A 22,838-nucleotide genomic window follows, 5' to 3' on the forward strand; every position below is an offset into this window, starting at 1 on the left:
ATGTTTGTGATGATTCGAACCCGATTATGATTTGCTATATGCTTAGGTTCAGAATTGAATCGAATTACCTTAAAATAATAAACAATCTTTTACACTTTGATAGGACAAACCTACTTTGGGGATTTACCACATCGACACCAAATTTTCAATTAACAGATAGGTGGAAGCCATAAATAAAGAGGAATTCACACATACCAATAATTTAAGTTAATAACACGCAAATGATTCATTTATTGTGGCTGAAACCCGAAATTCACATATGCCCACAAAATTTCAAATAGAAAGAGCATTCATAGAGCTTATCAATCTTGAAGGACTATATTCCAAAAAAAAAAAATTCATAAAGGTTTGCTCTATCATGAAAGAATAAAGCACGTAACTCATATCGTGTGCACAGGAATAAAGCACGTAACTCATGTGAAGAATTCCCAATACCGGATTTCCATATACAATAACACACTATCACAGCAGGCAATCAAGAAATAACGGTGACACGATGACAAAAGAACCATTGGAAACAATAGTTAAAAGAGACGAATGTACATAAGAAACCCAACTTCAAAAGTATACCGAATTAGACTCGTGCATATGAAAATGGAACAGTACTGAGAAGCTCACAGGGGGAGTGAGAAGAATATACATAAATATCAGTTCTTATTTACAGCAGATGTTCTGCTTTGCCTACATGGATCCAAATGTGTTCTCCCCGCTGTAAGTCATGTACAGGAAACCATCCTCATCCTTACTTTCCTCATAGATTGCGGACATCATGGCAGCTGCAAGAAAATTAGTGTTAAACTACATTGAGAAACAATTAATTTAACACTTGTAGAGCTTACCTGTTGATGGAAGAGTATTCTTCACAAAGATGAAAATGGCCTTCTCAGCACTGAGCTTAATCCTCTTCCGCACCACATAAACAAATTGTCCTACTGTGAGATCAGCGGGAACCAGGTACCTGCATTAAGTTGTTATCATAATTGTATGACAATATCTTAGCACAAAAACCTTGCACAGCTAGATGAACTAGTTTTCTACCAAGACCACAAGAATTATCTACATTCGAGCATCACTCATTCTGATAAGCAAGAAGTACAGAATTATTGTCCATATTTATTATCCAGCAACGTGTCTATGCCATTAGGATGAAGGGTGACACACTGCTATGCTCCTATAAATACCCTTACAGCTCACTTGAGTAACATCATTCAATCCAAACTGAGAACACTCCAGGGGCTTTGGATTCAGCTCCCCAACAATGAACAATCCAGTTCAAGTGTTCTGACATTTGCCGGAACTAGCTCAGCTAGATATCAGATCAGGTTTTTTTTTTTTTTTTTGCAATGAGGAGTGAAAGCGGGATTCGAGCTCAAGACCCGGCGATAAGCTGTTAAAGTCTTTACCAAATAAGTTAGTTGACACATTCATAATTTATTATAAATTACCCAGGATCATCTCATTTCATTTTGCCACTATGTAACACTTAAACTACCAGGAGTTTCTTCAATCATGTAAAATATAGCTCCATTATCCACATCACATAAAAAATGATATCATAATGAAAATTCCTTGGTAGATAAATTCAAAACCACATGGAGAGGGTGAATATAACTACAAAATAAATAAAGTAGGTAACGCCCATAAAAAAAGACTCAGCTTATGTACTGCCTAGTGCTACAGCAAAAACAGGAAACCATAGAATAGCATCTGCTTGTGTCCATCGTGGAGTCACATAAATTGCAATAAATGAGCCACAACAGCCCAACAAGTAAAATGTAGTAATACACATGTAAAGTACATATTATAAATAGTGAAAATGTAGCCATTACATGGCACATCAGCATTATGGCCTACAGAAGTGGCACACAGCATTGTAAATGACATGTCACACATCAATGAATCCATTTAGGAATTTATTGTATCTCAATGTTTTCTTAACTTCACTTCAGATGAATAACAAAATATATTCCGTATAAAGGAAGAAATAATAGATGCCATGTTATGCAAAGTGAACCACCTAAGGGTAGAGTACAGTATCTAACATGTAGATGATCTATTAGTAAAACATTAAAAAAGGACAACCCAATAAGACTATAATCGCCAAAGACATGTAACACAACATGATAGTTGTGCTTAGCTTTTAGCATGTAGGAGAACCTAGCGGTGATCCAAGTTAATATAATTGGTCAGTTCAAAACAAACTATTAGACTGTTATGAACATGCAAGGTTTTATAAGTTCCTCATAATATGTGAGTAGTTATGAATGAGACATGATTCAACAGGTAATGTAAACATGTTAAGAAACTAACTTCTTCTTGTCAATGTCTGGAATGTCACTTCTTTCAGCCTTCTCCACAATCACCTATATCAAATGAAGCATTAGACAAAATAAAACATCAGTTAATTATTTCATGCATGATCAACATGATGTCAATTACAGGAATCCTGTCAGGATACTTCTCCCTGATACGAGCAGCCTCTGCTTGCCTCCTTTCTGTAACACAATATATGCTTTAGAGGAATTATAAAATTAAATCATCTTGAAAGCCATTTCAATCAGACTTAAAAGCATTGCAACACAAGCATACTTGATGTTACATGAAGCACGTGTCTTTTGGAAAAATAAATAATTCCCAAGTATCTATTGAGATGCAATTACCTTCTACTTCTCTAAAATGTAACCACATGCTAGACCAGTTAAAGTTTCTCTAGTCAGTTGCCACAACAAACAAGTTTGATCATGTGATGCGTAGCATTTGCAATTGAAAGGAAGCCAAACCATCAGTACCACATAGCCCCGAGGAACAATTAAAATAATCATTTCAAATTAGTCTTATCATGTAACACTTTTCTAGAATGCAGTGGACTGTCTTTTCATGCCTACTTCAGGTATCCATGGTTGCCAACATCTAACTGAAATCATAAAAATAAAAACTTCTAACAATATGAAGAGATTGCATGTTGGGGAGAACCAAAACCCCGTTTTCGTTTGAATTGATAGACTGAAAAAGATCAAGAAATTAAAGTATATATAGGAAACTGAATGAAAGGATTATAATCCTATAGAAGTCTTACACAAATGGTAAACTGATCAAAGAGCATTTTTCCATGTTTTCAAAATTAAAATTTAGGACAAAGATCAAAAGCATGGCATGCAAGAAATGAATTGTGTTCTAAAAAAGAACAAAGATTGAAATCACTACAATTCAGGAACTACCCCAGAAACAATTTATTCTTTGCATAACAGATGTTTACACAATAAGCAATCAAAACAATTGATGGCCAAAATAATTTGTGATCAAGAACTGTAATGCTAAAAGGAAGCTAATGAGAAAAAAATGTTGAACTAATCGAACAAGAGACAAGAATTCTTAGGTTATCGACGTACTTGAACCCTCAACCTCAGAATAGAAAATACAGGTCATTGTGAATCGCTTACGACAGGCACTTAAATAGGCTGTTAAAGATCAATCTTCAGTTACACACAGTCTTCCTCTACCCTACGTCCTAATGTGGTCAGCCAGTGACATGAAAAACACATATATTTAACTTGTGCAATTTAAATCCTGTGATAAGTTTTGTATAAAACATGATAATTTGTGCCAACATTATTATAAAAGGAGGGGATTTTTTTGTTACATAAATTTCAAAATGAAAAGCTGAATCCTCTAAATGCGTCCAATTTAATTGTCTAAACCTGTTATTCAACGACAACAGAGAGTACCAATCTCCAAAGACCAGAGAACTACCATGGCCAACATTGTATTGACAAAAATAATTTCTGTCAACATTATATTCATAAAATTATGGAAATTTTGTTTTCCCAAATGTAATTCTCAAAGGAAATTTCCAATCCAGGATCTCTGTAACCAGTTCAACTTCAACAAGAATTCAAGAGAACCCTATATCACAAGAATAATCACCCAGAAAAAATAATACAAACATCATATCATATTTAATACAAGAATAATCAAGAAGGGGGATAAAAAGAAGGGCATGGACCGAGAGGATGTTCCAACTTGAAGGAACTCTTCGCCATGGATCCTGTTTTCCTGCAATCCCAGAAACAAGCCGGCATCGCCATGTCAAGATCACCAAGAAAAGAATCGTGAAAGAAGATCTCCCGTTCATCGATCAAAATCGACATGATGAATACCAGAAAGATCACGCACCTAACGCAACGAGGATAGATCGAAGGGTCTTCGGGTCGATCGACGGAAGGAAGATAGACTCGATAGGGATTTGGGGGAAGGGAAGACTCTTACGTTTCTCCGCGGCGGCTGTTACATGTACGCGCAAGAAAAGGGAGCGGATCTCCCGTGTGATACAGGGAAGCCCATCCAAAATAAATTTGACCCCGTCGGACTTGCTGGACTTGTTTACCTGTCTTTTGATTGGGAATATCAGCAATATTGTTGTGGGCTCCGTATCATTCCGAATCACGAGGCGGATAAATGTGGTGTAAACATTGGCGCGATCCTTTACAAATCTGCTCTGTATGATTAGAAGATGGATCTCCGTATAATACGAGGAGACCCAATGGAAAATAAATTTTCGACACCTCGTCTAACTACTCGACTTCCATACCTTTGTTTTGATTGGATGTACAAGAAGAAATTTGTGGATCCACGTGGTCCATGGATATTCCTGAATCGAAAGGCAGGTACAGCCGTGTGTTGCTTGGGAAACTAGGAGGATCTCTCCGCATGATACACCAAAACAAATTTCACCCTGCCATGATTACCCGGTTTGCATACCTGGATTTCAGTTGCACACATGTGCAGTAATGTGGTGGGCCCTAAGGTTGTCGGTGATCAGCAAATCCCAATGAGGTAAACTTATGTGTAAATTGTAAATTAGGAGAGGATGGCGTCTCATCGACATGATTCTTACAAATACTATCATAATCCTCCGTACTTCGCTTCTTCAGGTCTTCGTCCTCCATCTATTCTTCTCCCTCGCTCCTCCTCCTCCGTTACTTTTCCTTACCACACTCTCTCAGTATCTAATTATCCTTCTGCCCCTCCACAAACACGCTCACATCCTAATCCACATTTACTTTCTAGATCTCAGAATATTTGCAGTGCACATTTGTAATGAGTCACTGGCCACTACAACACTACATTCATTCCCAGGGAACATTGTTTGATGTCAGGTTTGTGCCAGTTTCCATGAGGAATCCAGAAGCTTTTCCTCCTTTTTCTCAACGCGAGTGCGTCGCGGTGATGCTCGTTGCATGCAGCATAAAGGAGAGGAATGGGACGCGAGATGCCACTGTCACCGGCAGCAACGTGAGGAGTGCTGGAATCCCACTGCCTTCCCGTTCTTGGTGGTGGTGGTGGTGGTGCTGCTGCTGCTGCTGCTGCGGCAGCAAGAACTGCAGGAAAAAGCTGCTCTCACTCTTCCAAAGCATGTGGGAGTGGAATACAATTCCATCATCCCACATCATCCTGTCAGTGGATCGTGATGCTTCCCCCTCATCAGTCTGTATCTTGTCAGTGGGCCGTGATTCCTCCCTCACCACCATCATGGCGGTCCTTTCTTGGTTCATCTCATGTACCATCACTGATGTCATAAACTAATGCGCATTCGAAGTGTACCATCGTAGCGTATCAGTTCGATGTGTTATTAAGAATATAAATCAAAAGATTAATGCATAATTTAACCCTTTTTTTTTTTAATAATTAACATTATAAACAAAAAATCTCGAGCAAAAAAAAGTTCAAATTTTGACTTGTTTGGAGTTCGTCCAAATTAAATTTCTCATAAATTTTTGGGTGATCACATATCCTCCATGGAAACCCAAATCAAGCAATCATCACCTTGGACTAAACCCTAACCCTAGCTTTAGCACCCAAGAGTCTCTCGCTTTCTAAGCAAATGGGGGATTGTCAAGGTGGGAAGAGGAGGTGGAATCCAGGGACTGGCTCGCGCGACTCCCGCAATGGCTCAACGTGGTTCCCCCCATCTCTCCCTAAAGAAACAAAAATGAAAGAGAGAGGCCATTAATGGAAGCTGATTCCACCGGCAGTGCAGTTGGCCCACCGGCCGCCGAGGATTCCTCATCTCCGGATGTGGATGCGGATGCCCTCGCCTTTCCCCGCGGCCTTTTATACCCCCTTCCCGTTCCCGGAAGCTCTGAGCTCACCATCCTGCGAGACATTGGTTCCGTAGGTCTTAAGCCCTCATCTTCCTTACGTTTCCTCTTCGTTTACGGAGGCTTTCTCCGAAGTCTGCGCTAAAGAATCGATCTTTATTGGATTTTAGGTGAATTCCGTTTGCATCTCCGCATCCGGGGCTTGTGGGAGGCGTTTCCACCGATTCCCTTCGAGGTATGATGAGTACATAACGTGGCTTTATTCCACTGCGTCGAAGCCGGTGGGGATCTTCCTCTGTGTGTAGGTCCCATCCACTTGTCAAGATTGTGAGGGTGCAGTATGGGAGGAGAAAATTTTTGCGAGGGAAGTTTGGAACACAAAATGTTATCCTTTCCCACATAATAGTTGCATAGGCATAGTCTGAAGTCCAAAAGAAAAAAAAAGATATTTTATTGTGATTAGGTAGCAGAGACTGAACCGCCTTCAGATTCCAACCTAAAGATAGCTCCTTGGTTAGGCAGATTAAAATAGAATTGGTAGTGTGATGCTTCTTGCGGGGCTGTTCTTGTGCCATTGTTCAAACAAGTAGACAAGATGGCTAAAGAAGGGCAAATCTGAAAGGTCAGTGTGATACACCATTACGAACATATAAGGGTTATTGTATTTTGTTAGTCTTAATAGATTTGAACTCTTTTGTCATTTGCATAATGTGTTTTTCTGCAATCTTGAGGCTTCTAAGCAGAATTACATTGATCGAGCACTTGTGAAACCTTTGCTAGTGTAACCCATCAATTACCTATAGAACCCATACAAATTATGGGGTTTGATGATTTTTGTTTCATGGCACAAGGACATGCTGATAATGTTTACATGCAATGTGTGTCAGCATGATATGTGTTGATCAGCATGGCCAACTTTTGCCATTCCTGTCTGGAACTAGAAACATGGAGGAAAGAACTGTCTGTGTGTGTTCCTGTCACCTAGTTGATTTAGAATGTCTTCATGTCAGCCTCTCCAAGTCATAGAACCATTTGAGATGGTTTGTGGGTTACTAAATGTGCCAAACATGAGACATTTAGATGACTTTGATGGTTATTTAAATGGCATCTCATCTTCTACTTTAATATCATTTGTTATGGTTGCATTAGGCTAATCTCATGAAGTTATTTCAGAGAAATAATAATGCACTATGTACATATTTTGCCTCCTATGTTGAATAAAAAAAATATTCTGGTTTATCGTACCCTTCTTAATCCCCCTTTCAACATGAGATTAGATACCATTAATTCTTACCTGGGATGGATAACCCATTTCCTGGATAAGTTTAACTCAAATATTTAACACTGGACAAGGCTTTTAGTCAGCAATTGGTGGTATTCCTATCTTCTGTTATGCATGCCTTTCAGGGATCAACACATGGGTCATCAGCATTGATCTGTACTTCTCCAGTGCATCTATTACCATAGTCTTGTCTGCTTCTCCATCTCTGTTCTCTTATACATACCCTAGGTTCTTAACCATCTTCCATGCTTAGTCACTGACTACTCATTGGCAGGTTTGCGTTTGATCCTGCGGAAAGCCATCACAGAGAGAAGAGAGATTCCAGCAGTAGGTAGGCTTGCAGAACTTCTGGTAAGGAACTATGCCATGACTTCAGAGAAAGGAGATGGCCATAGGCTTTCCTACTCTTTATGGGTTTTTGGTATCATTAGCTTCCTTCTTGTGTTATATAGAGTATCTGATATTTGGAGAAAATGAACGCACTGGTCGCAACAAGTAGAAATTTCAAGCAGGCTGCTAAGCTGCTGGGATTGGACTCTAAGCTGGAAAAAAGTTTGCTAATTCCATTCAGAGAGATTAAGGTAAGGAAGGCAGCACAAACCTTTTTTTTTCTTCCCCCATTGGTCCTGCTTATGTTATCTAACTCTTCATGTTGAAGTATCCTAGAGTCCAGCCCATCTTCTCTAGTTTTTCAGCCTGATTACCCTACTATAATACTCACGTCTTCAATAGCTTCTCTAACAGAGGTGCACTGGTACGAGTTGTAAAGAATTCAGCATTGTCTGCATATTTGGATGACCTTCCTTCTGAACCTTTTGGCATGATTCAATTAGCTGTTTTTTAAAATATGTTTCCACTTCAAACCGTTTTTACACACTTGCGAATATTAGTTTTTTTTATCTTTATGAGCAAAGATGCCTGTTTGTGTGTGTCTACATATTTCTTGTTCTGTGTATGCCTTCCATCGTGATGCCCAAGTCTCCAATCTCATCATGATGCATATCTCTCTGGCTTTAGATGATAGTAAAAGATGGTTGATTTGTGAATCAGTTAAACTGAAATGGGTTCTGACTCTTGAGTGTTGATTGTTACTAAAGAAGCATGTTCTCTCTGATACTGGCGAATGATTTATCAGTGAACTAGCTTTATCTATGATGAGTGTTATATTATATGTTTAGTATATTATATGCTTCAGGGAAAAAAGAAGATACAATATATTTATGCAAAAATTGTTCTATTTCATTGGCAGCATCAACATTTTTGTACTGCAGGTTGAGTGCACAATTCCAAAAGATGATGGCACTTTGGCATCTTTTGTGGGGTTTAGGGTGCAGCATGATAATGCCAGAGGCCCTATGAAGGGAGGAATCAGATACCATCATGAGGTGGGTTGCTATATCATGTTCCCATTCTTATTCCTGTTGGATCTTTTGTCAAATCACTTGGTATTTGTGCCATTGTATTCTACGGTCACTTCTTTAAGTGTTTATTAAAAGCATGATTGACACTGTATTCACAGATGTGAAGGCAGTGCAATTGTACAATGCATAACCTCTAGTATATTCAGTAAGGTCTCAGATCAATTGCCTCTGTCAATCACTAGCTCCAGTAATTTTGATTAAGAAAGAGTCAAGTTTTTTTTTTTTTTTAATTTTCTCTTCTAGTAACTCCTTGTTTTCAGGAAAATTGTCAAACAGGATTTTCTTCCTAATGAAACATCTGACAAGGTTTTTGCCTCATCCACACTAAATCTGCAATTATCAGAACAGATTATGGATTTTACAAACAAATTGTACTTGAGTGCATTCTATTTGTATATGTATAATAATTTTCTCTTTTGTGCTGTTTCATTGTGTGAAATGTGTTTCCTTGCTACTTGTCATATCCACAATATTTATATTTAATAAAGCATAGATGATGGGAAACTACTTTGCTTCTTTCCATATAGAAAGTAAAGACATTATCCTATTGATTTACACAGTTTTCTGAACCAGTTTCCAGTAGTCATCATTATGTTTATAATTATTATTGAAAAAATATGAGGATCACAAACTGCTCCAAAATGCTAATTGCCCTCTTTACCTTGTTGAACTACTAAAATGAAAAAGGGAGCTTATGCATACATGAAGGAAATAGATGATTGGTGTTCTGCGTATCTTTATATGTTGAATAAGGAAATGTATGCTTGGGGTAATTTTACTTTCTGTATTCAACTTGAGGTATATAAAAGAATTACTCATGCAAGCCAAGGTTTCAAATATTGAACCACACCAACTGGTACAAAATTAATATTGGTGAGAAAACATTATTTATATTGTTTTCCTAGCAGTATGCCATACCAAATTTGTCTGCATCCAAATTATTGAACATAAGTGCACATTCATCATACTATGTGGTTGTTCTTTTTCATGTCTATGCTTGAGCATCAAAGATGTTGATAAAGCAAGTCCAATAGTACTTGAGGACACCAAGCGAACAATTTCAGATTTTTCTTTTTTTTAAAAAATTTTAATATGTGATATACTTTAGGTTGACCCAGACGAGGTGAATGCCTTGGCACAATTAATGACTTGGAAAACAGCTGTAGCAAATATACCATATGGGGGTGCTAAAGGTGGAATAGGATGCAGTCCTGGAAAACTTAGTTGTTCTGAACTTGAGAGGCTTACCAGAGTTTTCACACAGAAGATACATGATCTAATTGGCATTCACACTGATGTTCCAGCACCCGATATGGGAACTAATTCACAGGTTATTCATTTTTGGTTTCACTTTTCTTTTATGATGTTTAGAGAAGTTATATATATTATGTATGCTTAAAATACAGATTTAATTGTTTTTACTGTAAATGCAACAGACAATGGCTTGGATACTTGATGAGTACTCAAAATTTCATGGCCACTCACCAGCAGTTGTGACTGGAAAACCTATTGTAAGTACACTATGATTTGGAACAACTACATTTGTTACTACAGATAATTTGAAGGCTTATATGGCCCTGCAGATCTGCTGTCACTATAGTTTACAATTCAAAAATGTGACTATTGGTGATTACTTGTTTACCTGACATTTAAAGTTCTTCATATAAAGAAAATGTTTAGTTTTGCAGCAGGATGGAGAATAATAAGGTATCCATCTTAGGTTAAAGTTTGCACTTCAGAGCTGCAGGTTATTCCAAACTAAGTATGTAACACGAAGTACTGGTACTTGAAAGGAAGATTGAGATAGTTCACATAAAAGGATGGAGAATATCATAAAATTCAATTGCTTAGAAAATCGTTCTGAATTATAAAAACTTTTGTCACACCATACAGATTCACATTTTTAGATATGCCATGAGGCTCTATTGAATTTGACCTTGGAGAATAATGTTATGACCAGAAAATGCTCACGTAGCCATCACAAAATACTTTTTGGACTGCGAATATGAGATTTATGATGACCACATTTCTGTGATAGAAGTCTTCCTATATGTAGAAACTTCATTTCACTATACAAAGGTTGTTTATGATCTTGCTTGTGGTTAAACCCAGTTTCTGGAAAGTCATGCAAGATATTTTGTCACAAACACCACTAAGAGCATGCTAAATTAATATTTAATTTAAGCAGGATATATGCAGTTGATTAGAAACAAATAATTGTTAAGTCAAGCTTTTTTGGTTTTAATTGCAGGTTGAGTGAAAGTTACAAATGGATCTTCCTTTAATATTGCTTATCTTTTTCTTTATGATTTTCTGTTTATTAATGGTATCTAATTTCTGGCATTCATCTAGCCTAGAATAGCTGATGAACAACTTCGTCAATCATGATAAGATGGTTGATACAGTGTTCTCTCTATTTAAAGGACCAGAATATGGTCTTCTGTGTTCCATGCTTACCATGGAATGTATCTGGTTGTTCCTTGATGCCATTCTATGCAATAAATTCTCCATCTTAGACTAGCAAATAAGGCTAAGGTAATTCCTTCATTTTATGCTTCACTGAGAGAGAGAATATTTTAAAATTCTTGAATACTTTGTAATTAATTGTTCCTTTAGGATACCTAATGCTGATTTCCTTTAAAGGATCTTGGTGGATCTCTGGGTAGAGAGGCGGCTACTGGAAGGGGGGTCCTGTTTGCAACAGAAGCCGTACTTGCAGAATATGGAAAGAGCATTAAAGATCAGCGCTTCATAATACAGGTAAAGCTATGGTTCTTCAGTAGTTGTTGATCATATATGAACAGACCAATTGCAAATGGGAATTAAGAAAAGTCATCACAACAATTTGAACCATAAATCTAGGAGTATTAGCCAAACAAACAATCGTGTGATTCCTTTTCACAAAAGTAACACTAATATGATTACTCACAAAGAGAACCTTTGAGGTCTCTAATATACAGGGGAGTTGGAATGTTAAAATAAGAATTTCTTTACTATGTATAAAGAGGGGATGATATTCATTGAAGGGAGAGCTATTTGCATATTGTTATAAGGAATAGACAAGTCTTTAACATTTACAATATTTAAAGAAAGCACTTTTTTGATGCTCTCTCTTTTGTGCCCTGGATGCTTCTTTTTTCATCACTGTGGATGCTAGGACTTACAGAATTAATTTAAATACAATAACTGCTACTATTGGGAAAGCACACACCTCTAGCATGCCAAACTTAACTAATTCTTACTTTCTCGAATCATCTTTAGCTACTAGCATTCATACGGTGATTCATATCATCGGTGATCAAGATTACTAGTCCATCTAATGTTATGACAAAATCACTTTTATGAAATGAGGCATGCTGGCAGAAACTTCACTGGTATTATGCATCAATAGTTTTGTGGAATTAGTTATATGGCTTTCAAGTGGTATATGACTTCAATTTTCCACTAAACAAATATAGCAAAAATTAGAGATTTCTTAAGTTGTTTTATAGAGCAGAATTATATTCTTTGGCTTGCGAATGTTTATCTTGTTGACCCGTGGTACACAGATATGTGGTGGTATACAAGTGCAGATCTACTGCAAAATGTCAGCTGCCTGCCCGACTCTCGCATTCCTAATACCTGAACTGAAGTTTTTTGCTCCAAAATCAGTGGCCCCTTATAACTTATTGTACTTGAGTAATCTTATCTTTATGCCATGCATGCATGGTAGTTGCTCAAAATCTTAGTTTGTTAATTCAGATTTCATTACATGATGATTCAGTCTATTAAACTGAATGAAATTACAAAATCAGAGACTTTTGAGGTTCGTAAGGGTCTCAACTCCTCATATCTTTCAATAATCAGGGCTTTGGTAATGTTGGTTCTTGGGCTGCCCAACTTATCAGTGAAGCTGGTGGTAAGGTGATTGCTATAAGCGATGTGACAGGGGCCGTCAAGAACACTAATGGTCTTGACATCGAAAACCTACTTAAGCACAGCGCGGAGAATCGTGGAATCAAAGGTTTCAGTGGTGGAGAATCAATTGATCCAAGTTCCTTGCTTACCAAAGACTGTGATGTTCTTATTCCAGCAGCACTTGGAGGTGTAATAAACAGGTTATTTCTCTTATGATTCTTAGTTGATTCCAGAAAAAATACAAATTATTAAAATTCTATAGGCTACTAACAGTGGTTCTTGAGAAAATTTGACATGTAACTGGCTAGAATAAATGAAATAAGTTGTTTCTTTTCCTTGCTAGCTGATCTTCTAAATTTACTCATTAATCTGATATCAACTTTTTATTTTTGGCCTCTTCTGCCACTTTGAAGGGAAAATGCTAATGACATAAGGGCCAAATTCATCATTGAGGCAGCAAATCATCCAACTGACCCTGAGGCTGATGAGGTGATACAACTTTCTAACTGCTCTATAGACTAAGAATATGATAACTGTCGGCACAATGGGAAGCTATTCTCGGAACTTTTTCTTCTATTTCAGATCTTATCAAAGAAAGGTGTTATCATTCTTCCAGACATATATGCAAATTCTGGCGGTGTTACTGTGAGTTATTTTGAGTGGGTTCAGGTTAGTGTTTAATTTCCGTCCTGTTCATATTATTTTGTTGAAACTCTTATTTCATCAATGAACTTCTGACTATGTACGTTCAATTTCAACGTCTAAATCTGACATTTCTTTATTTTATGTAAGAAAGTGGAGTAGATCATTGATAACATTAAAGCACTCATGACTCAGTAATTAGCAACGATCTAACCAGTGATGCATCAATAAAGAAGCTTCAATCACTAATTTTTGATAGACCTATACTGAGTTCCACAGAGTACTGAGGATCTTGCTTATCGTCTCGTTTCCTTATTTTATTCTGCATAAGAATATCTTATGATAGTGCTGTTAAGAATGATGAGTGCAACCGGACGTCAACATATTAATGCAACATCTGTGTACAAGAGATGAAAATATCAGCTTGTTCTGATGGGTTTTGAGTGATCTTCCAGGAGGAGTTTAGGCTTTCTGCAGTTAACTGTGACAAATGTCATTGTTGTTTGATTAAACATCAGTTTCTCTTAGAGCAAAGCATTTGTCCTCTAGAACAACCCTTCTAGACCAGTAAAGTCACCATAGAAACCACACAACACAGCGGATTCTTTTTCGGTAGAAAATAAATTTAAGATGTTGAAATCACTTAGCTTTCATATCACCTCTCCACATGGTTGTTAATATGGCAATTCATTAGTTGAACTATATGTCCTCACATTTAGTTCCCCACAATATGGGCTCATGAACCACATATGAACAAGTAAAAACTTATTTTATGAGCTGCATGACTACTTATATCAGAAATACTAGTGGGAGGTGCGTACTCTCAACAGTTATCCTGTTCTTGTGTAGTTTGCATGTATCAAAGTTCAAAAGTGTTATTTTTCTCTTTGCATTCAGAATATTCAAGGATTCATGTGGGATGAAAAGAAGGTTAATGCGGAGCTGAAAACATATATGACTCGAGGCTTCAAAGATATGAAGGAGATGTGCAAGACGCACAACTGTGACCTCCGCATGGGTGCTTTCACACTTGGAGTCAACCGAGTTGCACGAGCAACCGTTCTCCGAGGATGGGAAGCTTAGTGGCCTGATTCCCCCTTTTTCCATATTGCGACAAAATAATAGTTCCCTAATTGTCATTTAGAGAACAATTTGGGCCCTGTCATCAACAAAAACTTCACCTGATTTGACTTTGATGTGAGGTACTGTGAGGTTGGGTATGCTTGATGGTCATCAATCACTTTGATTTTGATGATCTTCTTTTTCTAAAACCAAATCATTAGTATTGATCTGATTTTATGCAAGACTTCTTTGGCAAGAGAATTTGTGAAACTTGCTTTTGCTGATTTTATGTTGTTGTGAAAATTCAGTGATGAAGAAAACAATTGGAACAAGGTAGTTGGCCAATTTCCTGTCAGTCTTGAAAGTTTGCCATGGGCAATGTCACATATTTATGTCATGCAATTCAATTGCCCACAATTAATTAGAGGCAAACTGATGGCTCTTCTTGTGACTCACATAACACAAGGACAGCATTCTTGAAACCAATCTTTCTTCATGGCTGAACATTTTATTTGATGCAACTCCACCAGGTCAGTTCAGTTTGACATGCTTCATGATCTGCTATCCAAAACATTCTTGGCACAAGTGTCCTTTCAGAAATTTCTTATGTGCTTTTCTTCCAAGATTCCATCTGATAGGTTGCTTTCCAACTTGGAAGACTTCACTTCTTGGCCATCCTCTGGTAGCAAAATTTCCATGTCATGCATTACTTGTTTTCTTTGCAAAGCAGGTATCTGGTGGAGGCACATTGTTGCACACATTCCATTGACTAGACTCAAAAAATTGTTAGGTTTCGCATGAATTCATATATTTAACCTAATAATTAGTGTTAATTCATGGTGTCGTGGTGGCGTAGAATAAACTACACTCCGACAATAAGACTTTTATCGAGTGCATCTCTCGATAAGGTCACTCCGACATCTGAGTTATGAAATTTTAAAATAGATTTATGTGTATTTTCGATTCTTGTTGATGTGGTGGATTTGATCTATCGCTTTTATCTTTTATTGTTAAGTTGATATTACCTTTATCGTTTTTTGCTATGTTAATGTAACTCCTAATTGAGGATGAACATTTTTTTCTATCAATTAGGGAGATATGTATAAATAAAAATCATAATGTATATATATAATTTCGCCTTCAAATTAATAAGCTTGAGGAGTGTGGAACCAACCCAAAGCATTCAAGTCAAAGGATACATTGAACCTTGCCCATGCCACTTATCTTGAATGGCATGGTTGATTTCCACAGAGTATTCATTGAAGGTAGCACAGGTTGATAACACATGGACTGGTTACACACAACCAGCTTAACAGTGATGTTTGAACATGGCTGGTCCCAAAATTATCTTTCCTTGGAGCTTGGAAAGTGAACCAAAAACAGGGTTTTGAATCCTTATCCATTGTTTTGATGTGATAGATCGATGACATTCATGGCAATATAATATTATATGTATTATACCAAACATATGTATAATAAAAAAATAAATGATTTGTTTATATTTTTTTATCCATTTGAAAGGGGGAGTAGTCAGATTGTTGTCATGCTTCCCCATTTAAAGTTGAAGAGCTTATTTCCATTGATCTTTCTTATATTTTTCCCTTGCAATATGATAAAGAAGTCAAACTGGTGCACTGAAGAGCATGCAACAGTCAACAATGCTCATAAAAGGTAGTTTAGTTCAACCAGATTTTAAGCATCATATAGGCTCAACAAAAGGAGAAAGAAAAAGAAAGCAAAATATGAAAGATGTACTTTTATATGTTGCATATGACTGACTACTAAGCATCATCTTAAGTGGAATTGGAGGACAGTAAAGCCATCCTCATCTCCATCACCTTCTTGTGTGAGTTGGAGTGCTTGTAGCTCACAAAAGTGGGGCTCTTTGCTGGCCTGTACTCAGGGAGCAGCCTCCCTGACTTGAACCTCACACCACATGCATTGCAGAGGGTCTTGGGCCCCAAAGGCCCTGCCCTCCACTGTGGAGTCTTCTGTGACAGGCAATGGCTGCACCTCCTTGGCTGCACCACCACCTTCTCCTCCTCCCCTACTCTTCCTCCACCCGCGGCTGCTGTCTTGCCCCCTTCCTCCTTTATGGGGACGATCAGCTCACTCTCTGCAAGCCAGTAGGTCTGCTGGAGGAGAGGTGGGTCTGAAGAGGTGAGATGGAAGGTTGAGAAGGCATCAGGAGAAGGGTTTCTTGGGGTGATTCTTCTTCTCTTGGTTCTGGCCTTTGCTGGGACTGCAAGACTTCTGCATGAAGTTTTGGGGTCTGGGTTTTGTGGGAGTCTTGCTGTCGGTGGGAGGGGCTTGGAAATGGTGGTGGTGGTGGTGGTGGTGGTGGTGTAGGATGTGGCACCAGAGAGGCAGTCCTCCACATATATGGACAGCCATTCCAGGCTCTCATCCTCTCCTTCTACCTGCATGCAAGAACAGTGAGAGCAATTCAAATGTCTTTTTTTGACTTTAATGAATGCAACCAAACCAAGAAAGAAGATCTGAAAGCAAAATGAGGGCAGAAATCCACAAATCAAAAGCTGGCAACCATCAGAGTCGAAAGATTCTTTTCTTGACTCTAAAGATAGATCACAAGTGTTCACAGGAAAATCAAGAATTCAAACATACGAGAGCAGTTTTCAGAGTCACGAAAGGAAAAGAAGAAAGAAGACTGAGAACAAACTCAAAATTGTAGTCCCTCAAAAGAGATTGGTGATCGTTGCACCAAGCAACCACAACCAAGAACATATCATCCAAGGAATAAATTTCAGCACTCTAATGGAAAATCCACTGATCACAGGGAGAAGAAAATGGCTGAAAAGAATGACCATGTTATCTCCAGGGATGAACTCCTCCAACAAAGAACTGCCAGCAGAGGAGGATTTGTTGCAGGTGTCCATTTTAAGCTGCACAACAAGCCAGAGACAAAGAACAAAAGAAGAAGAAGATGATGATGATGAAGAAGAAGAAGAGGGGAGAGCAAGTGAGGTGGTAAATTCTATGTTTGTTGTGGGTTAAGGAGGCCTAAATAAGAGGGGCAGGCAACAGCTGCCTCCCTCTTTTCTCTGGCCTTTATCTCCGCGTTCTTTTGTCGGTAGAGGAATACAACCAGACTACAGACTACATCGTCTTCCACACGGATGGACACACACACACACATACATTTCTTCCTCCAATATGTATGAGTATACTACACACACACATCTCTCTCTACCCTTTTAAATTTTGAATCCATGATGCAAGTGATGATATCTCTCCTCCCTCTTCTTTCTGTGGGTCCTCGAGTCCATATCCACAACCCTTTCATGCAGCAGTAAATGGGGTGGATGGGGTGTTGAGATGCTGAGGTCCAACCACCATGACAAGCCATCTCATCTCAGGGTCTTGGCCATGGGATTCTATTTAAGCTCAACTCTCTTGGATTAGCTGACACTGAGTTTGAATGAGGAAGGAAGAAGGGGTTTTGGTATTTCTTGAAGCTTGTTTTACTTTGGAGGCTCTACTTTTGGAGGAACTCCATTACTTCCACTTGAGCACAGCTGTCTTTGCTCCCTCTTTCAAACTCATCTTAGCTAGGAAACAAGGGACAAGCTGTTGGCTTCCTTGTTGACCTTCCCCTCCTTGGAGAGTCCTATTTTGTTGTCACTTCATCTTCATCATCTGCACCATGATAACTTGGACTACAGATTAAGCAGCAAAGAAGTTGCTGGTACTGTATCAGGAAGATGTTGTTCAGCATTGTTTGCATGGACTTCAACACCCCAGAAGCTTTATGATTTCTGCCCCTACACATACCCATTATACACGCTGCCATCAATGATTGAGCAATGAGTGAAGAAGAGATTGTTATATATATCTGTGGTATTGTTATGTACATGAGTTGCCAATTTTGTGCTCATAATAATAATACATGTCGAGCTGGGATTCTGTGCAGAGGACTTGAAGGAAGCCAATGAGGCTGTGTGGGTCACTGATGGCAAGCATGACTATGGACTTGGCTTGGAGAGGTACTGAAGCCACTCTTCAGGCACCCCTTTCCTCATCTTCAGCATCTTGACAGCAGCTGATGTCAAGGGAATGGCAAGTATGTCATAGTCTTTAGGAACCTGCAATGGGAATTGAAGGACACATTGGTGTGGAAAATCCATGAGAGTGGCTGAGAAAATTGATCAGAAATAGTTGCCAGAAACCTTGGGAATTTTAATCAGTTTCATGTTTGCTTCTTCTAAGGTCTTCTGTCCCTTCCTGGAGTTACATCTTGCACATGCGGTGACCTGCAAATAGGATAGGAAGCATGAGAGGAGGAAAGGTTCAATCAATGCATTAGAACTATGCAACATAACCTGTTAGTGCTCTGGTTCAAACTCAGATTAACAGTTCTATGATGCGGATTTATGAAATGACCCTCACAACGCAAACCAAAATCATTGCTAGCATGGAAAATAAGATCGCATGATAGGCATCTGAGGCCATTTATCATAATATCGTGCCGTGATAATTCAACTTTTAAATCAGAAACTGTTCGCACTGCAGTTTCTGTTGCACCATAAATCAGTGTTTCCTGAGTGCTTTCAGCTATTAGCTTCAGGTAAATTTAAAATCTCATCGGTACTCGTTATTATATGCTAGGAACACTACGCCTTCATTATTATCAGATGGAAAAGGATCATGTGTGACTATTGTTTGAGGTTTCATATCATGATGAAGTGAGTATGCGCTATTTGGGATAAATTTGACGGTGAACTGAATGACTAAGAACTACAAATACTAGAAACGTTAGATAATTTCTTCTTAGTGGCTACACTGTTAAGACTACATAATTCACTTAAAAGAAAATTTCACTTTTGCTTTCATTTTATCAAACATTCAAAATGTATGACCAAACGGTTCAAAATTACAATCCTGTTATATACCACTTCATTTAAACAGCTATGACAACATCGTTCAAAATTCAAGTACTTCAACATGTACATACTGGTCCAAACAAAAACAAGACATACATTGGCTTGAAACGAAACATGTTATTCCCAGTAAACAAGAGATATAGCACTCAGAATTGAGTTTTCAAGTAAGATGAAATTAAAAAAATATGATATGGTATGCATTATAAGTGTTACATACCAGATTTTCCCACATCCATTCACCACCTCGTGAAATTGGTACCACATGGTCAACCGTCAAGTTATCTCGAGAAGAGCAATATCTGTAGAGAACATAATATGCTTGTTGCTTCAGTGATAAGCTGCAAGCCTTGACTGGATTATGCTATATGGCTAAATTAAACATATAATAAATAGGATTAATTTTTTGGACTAATGAACTTAACAAAGATAACAGTATGAAGTTTCCAATTCCCATCAAATACTGTTTTAAAGGAACACTTACTGACAAGTAAAAGAATCCCTATAAAATATGTTTCTGCGACTAAGGTTTTGTTTGATCCTTCTCCTCTTGACAACTTGCAGTAAATGTGGAATCTGAGGAGTGGAACATTATTGAACATAACTTGTTAAGAAGTAAAATAGGACATCGTTGTTGTCCAAAAGTTACAAGAGGTGTACAACAAACCTGCAAGACTGCTGGTATGTAGAAGGATCCTTGCGCCGAAGACACCGTCTGGTCATAGTATTCCAGAACATCAGCCTGTCAGTCGATATCAAGAATTGTTATGTTTCGTTGCTCGTAGGCAGGCATGCAGGCATATGGGTAATATAGTTCCACATAACATGGCATATATGCTTGACAAAATTGTATGACAATATGTCTAAAGAAGATCACCAAATATATCCTTGATATAAAGATCAAAGTTAATCTCTATTTTTGATCCCAAGCAGCAATATGATCATAGACTGCACAAAGCAATCTAACCTTCTCCATAAATTCCAGACAGATGGCACGCTTCCAGCAGACAACATTTACGGGCCTAGTGAGCATGATAAAAGTTAGATCCACACGCAAAAATGCAGAAATTTAAAGGCTCTGTACTATTTCTTTTTTCAAGTTATTCTGATAATAGAACTGTGCACTGTGAAATGACAACAAGAACGATGCAGAAGGCACATGCTCTGATATTCAGTAAAATAAATAAGAAGAATTTTGATATCAAGCGATGGTGTTAAGCAAACCATACAACAGTTTGCTTAGCGTTTTTTTATTCATCGAGACGCAACTTTATTTGTGTGCTGCTATGTATCAAGAAATCTGAATAAAAAGTCTGATAATGCCTTCATAACTCTGCCATCCCTGGATTCCTGTTCATCAAGCCACTATGAGATTCATCATGGTCTTGTAGAAGATTTAACTGTCCTGAAGAACGATGTCTAGGTATGTTATCTAGCCTCGTTATTGCCAAATACCCTGAATTGGCCCCATCTTGGATAAGTCGCATATTTGTTGTGTTGGTACTTGGAACAATTTTCTTTCTAGGATTCTTTTCAGTTCTTGCTTGAGTCTTTAAATTAGAACCCCCTAATTTTCTATTTGCAAAAGTATCTGCTTGAAGTCAGCCTTCAGCCTTTACTAAAATTACTAGACATCTTCATATTATATGAGCAGAATCTAATCTAAAAACTCCCATGCCATAGGATATGAAAATTGTATGGTACTAATGGTATGATAAAAGAGGGGCCAATTTTGCAATAGAACAATATCGGTAAAATTTTATGAACTACATTATTTGGATAATCCTTGGAAATGAATTGAACAAACAACAGGAAAGCCTAGGTATGGATGTAAAAATCAATTGATGATCATCTGCGTCACACAGCAGCGCAAACGATCATATACTGCAAAGCTCAGGCTCAACTATAAAATGCTGTTGTTTTGAAGCAATGTACGAGAAGTTGCTGTTGGCCAAGAAAGACCTTAAGAAACTAATGCTACTGAAGATTGTCTGAGATGTGATCCAATCAAAACACATGTCAAGAAGAAGATCATTTGAAAATAAACTAAAGGCAATATTTTCTTCCTACAGCAGCAATGTTCCAAAGGAAATTTAGGTGCTTCATTAAATGGGGAACATCAACAACATTGAGAAAGATCCCTAACCAACAATAATCTTAAAGAATTTATAGCAGCTTCTTAGTTCCAATTATTGTTTACCCCAAGCAATGAAAACCTTAATAAGGATCTCACTGGACTGATAGATAACACAAAATGTAAATGAAATTGATTACCTGTAGGAGACATCCAACACCAAACCTCTGAAGCATGACAACTCATCCCTCTGCAACTCATTCTCCTCTTCCTCTTCCTCATACTCCACCTCTTTACCCTCCCCACTCTCAAACTCATCAGGCTTAAAGCTTTTTGACTTCTTTCCCACAGCCCAAACCCTACCAGCATCAGGAGACGTGAAGCCGCTGCTACTCCTATGGATCCCAACTGGGCTATCAAGTGGCCTCTTCCCACCACCAATCCTGCAGCGAACCTGGTCTCGTGGTTCACACCAGAAGGAGGCTCTGTCTCCGCACAAGGTCAGCCTGAGACTCCCCTGGGCTGTGAGCTTGGCCATGGGGGTAGCTCTGGCTTCCAGGGTCCCTGTCTGAGGGTGAAGTTGTCAGGTCTGAAGCCTGATCCAAGTCTGCAGTAGCTGAAGCCTTGCAAATGACCTGTGTAGTTGTCTCACCGAGCTCAACTCTTGGGTTCTGGGTGGCACATGGGCCTTTGGGGAGCAGAGGCAGGGAAGGATCCTGAGTGGGAATGGCGAAGGGTGGGAGAGTATTGGATCTAAAGATTTCTTTCGAGCAAATTGGATGCAAGACCTGACGAGAGGTCGAGTGAGAGAGTTGACAGAAGAAGGCCTTTGACGGAGTGTGGCAACTGTTGAGGTTTCACAGCCACAAGTTGTTTTTGGCACAAAGGAATATCTCTCTCTCCCTCACAGCCTGTGATTCCCAACACCCCATTTCTTAGATTTTTGAGATCTAACATAGATTGCTCATCAGTCCCTAAATTACAATTGTTTTCACATAGATCAACATCCCAAGATCCTTTGCAGGTGCAGTCATTCCTCTGACATTTACATGATTTGCATATGCAAATATGCCACAAAAAACAATAGAATTTAGAAGAACAATACTAAACTACAACCACAGAAACCCAGACATCATTGAGCACATTCATGCAGCTCTGAGATTCCCAATTTGCCAGCTTCTGTGGATTACTAACTATGAACTACCATGACTATTTGATCCAACAGCTACTAAGAACACTAAACATCCATGTTCTGAAAGAAAACCAAAAACCCCCACTCCATTCTCATTTCTTGTATTCTCATTTCATGGTAGGTCCAAATGGCTTGATACCATTGAACACACTAATATAAATATTTGAGCCAATAAAGCAGAAAATGAGCACCAAATTATATATATATATATATATATATATATATATATAAAGCTTAAACAATGGCAATAACATCACAAGCAAAAACTGCAG

The 22,838-nt window shown here is 38.2% G+C and overlaps 4 protein-coding genes across 11 annotated transcripts; 1 reads left to right on the forward strand and 3 right to left on the reverse strand.

Annotated features, from left to right (window-relative positions):
- Positions 1 to 497: 497 nt before the first annotated feature.
- Positions 498 to 4,333, reverse strand: LOC135605801 (autophagy-related protein 8C-like). The gene is made up of 6 exons (XM_065096283.1): positions 4,174 to 4,333; positions 4,004 to 4,053; positions 2,440 to 2,495; positions 2,311 to 2,363; positions 840 to 958; positions 498 to 776 (listed from the first exon to the last, which is right to left on the reverse strand). Exons 2-6 carry the CDS (start codon positions 4,038 to 4,040, stop codon positions 682 to 684), a joined length of 360 nt encoding a protein of 119 aa, XP_064952355.1. The 5' UTR covers positions 4,041 to 4,053; positions 4,174 to 4,333; the 3' UTR covers positions 498 to 681.
- Positions 4,334 to 5,823: 1,490 nt separating this feature from the next.
- On the forward strand, positions 5,824 to 14,644 carry LOC135605800 (glutamate dehydrogenase 1, mitochondrial-like). Of its 8 annotated transcripts, none has more exons than XM_065096281.1 (12): positions 5,824 to 6,175; positions 6,269 to 6,333; positions 7,655 to 7,711; positions 7,833 to 7,961; positions 8,652 to 8,765; positions 9,910 to 10,131; positions 10,238 to 10,312; positions 11,445 to 11,561; positions 12,648 to 12,898; positions 13,112 to 13,187; positions 13,281 to 13,367; positions 14,238 to 14,644. In XM_065096281.1, the coding sequence occupies exons 4-12, from the start codon at positions 7,854 to 7,856 to the stop codon at positions 14,421 to 14,423; spliced, it is 1,236 nt and encodes a 411-aa protein (XP_064952353.1). In that variant the 5' UTR covers positions 5,824 to 6,175; positions 6,269 to 6,333; positions 7,655 to 7,711; positions 7,833 to 7,853; the 3' UTR covers positions 14,424 to 14,644. The 8 variants fall into 8 exon arrangements, with proteins under 8 accessions (XP_064952353.1, XP_064952352.1, XP_064952347.1 ...); XM_065096280.1 differs by having other exon boundaries at positions 5,824 to 6,171; XM_065096275.1 differs by having other exon boundaries at positions 5,825 to 6,175; positions 7,655 to 7,731.
- A 1,417-nt stretch (positions 14,645 to 16,061) lies between these two features.
- LOC135605803 (GATA transcription factor 9-like) lies at positions 16,062 to 17,559 on the reverse strand. The gene is made up of 2 exons (XM_065096285.1): positions 17,228 to 17,559; positions 16,062 to 16,822 (listed from the first exon to the last, which is right to left on the reverse strand). Exons 1-2 carry the CDS (start codon positions 17,297 to 17,299, stop codon positions 16,196 to 16,198), a joined length of 699 nt encoding a protein of 232 aa, XP_064952357.1. The 5' UTR covers positions 17,300 to 17,559; the 3' UTR covers positions 16,062 to 16,195.
- A 668-nt stretch (positions 17,560 to 18,227) lies between these two features.
- LOC135605802 (uncharacterized) lies at positions 18,228 to 22,326 on the reverse strand. Its single transcript, XM_065096284.1, has 7 exons — positions 21,575 to 22,326; positions 20,268 to 20,322; positions 19,968 to 20,042; positions 19,785 to 19,876; positions 19,521 to 19,602; positions 18,590 to 18,673; positions 18,228 to 18,505 (listed from the first exon to the last, which is right to left on the reverse strand). The coding sequence occupies exons 1-7, from the start codon at positions 21,910 to 21,912 to the stop codon at positions 18,386 to 18,388; spliced, it is 846 nt and encodes a 281-aa protein (XP_064952356.1). The 5' UTR covers positions 21,913 to 22,326; the 3' UTR covers positions 18,228 to 18,385.
- Positions 22,327 to 22,838: the final 512 nt, after the last annotated feature.

The sequence above is a fragment of the Musa acuminata genome, chromosome BXJ2-2, assembly GCF_036884655.1.
Source record: "Musa acuminata AAA Group cultivar baxijiao chromosome BXJ2-2, Cavendish_Baxijiao_AAA, whole genome shotgun sequence".
NCBI lineage: Eukaryota > Viridiplantae > Streptophyta > Magnoliopsida > Zingiberales > Musaceae > Musa > Musa acuminata.

Bases quoted from the DNA above. Each gene is read 5' to 3' on its own strand.
- LOC135605801 (XM_065096283.1), bottom strand. From the start codon at position 4,040: ATGGCGAAGAGTTCCTTCAAGTTGGAACATCCTCTCG. The intron at 2,496-4,003 runs GTCCATGCCCTT...ATTGTGTTACAG, and splicing joins CAAGTTGGAACATCCTCTCG to AAAGGAGGCAAGCAGAGGCT. The intron at 2,364-2,439 runs GTAATTGACATC...CATTTGATATAG, and splicing joins AGTATCCTGACAGGATTCCT to GTGATTGTGGAGAAGGCTGA.
- LOC135605800 (XM_065096281.1), top strand. From the start codon at position 7,854: ATGAACGCACTGGTCGCAACAAGTAGAAATTTCAAGCAGGCTGCTAAG. The intron at 8,766-9,909 runs GTGGGTTGCTAT...GATATACTTTAG, and splicing joins GAATCAGATACCATCATGAG to GTTGACCCAGACGAGGTGAA. The intron at 10,313-11,444 runs GTAAGTACACTA...TTTCCTTTAAAG, and splicing joins TTGTGACTGGAAAACCTATT to GATCTTGGTGGATCTCTGGG.
- LOC135605803 (XM_065096285.1), bottom strand. From the start codon at position 17,299: ATGGACACCTGCAACAAATCCTCCTCTGCTGGCAGTTCTTTGTTGGAG. The intron at 16,823-17,227 runs GTCATTCTTTTC...TCTTGCATGCAG, and splicing joins TCATCCCTGGAGATAACATG to GTAGAAGGAGAGGATGAGAG.
- LOC135605802 (XM_065096284.1), bottom strand. From the start codon at position 21,912: ATGGCCAAGCTCACAGCCCAGGGGAGTCTCAGGCTGACCTTGTGCGGA. The intron at 20,323-21,574 runs GTAATCAATTTC...CATGCTCACTAG, and splicing joins GTGTTGGATGTCTCCTACAG to GCCCGTAAATGTTGTCTGCT. The intron at 19,603-19,784 runs GTAAGTGTTCCT...TGTTCTCTACAG, and splicing joins AGGGATTCTTTTACTTGTCA to ATATTGCTCTTCTCGAGATA.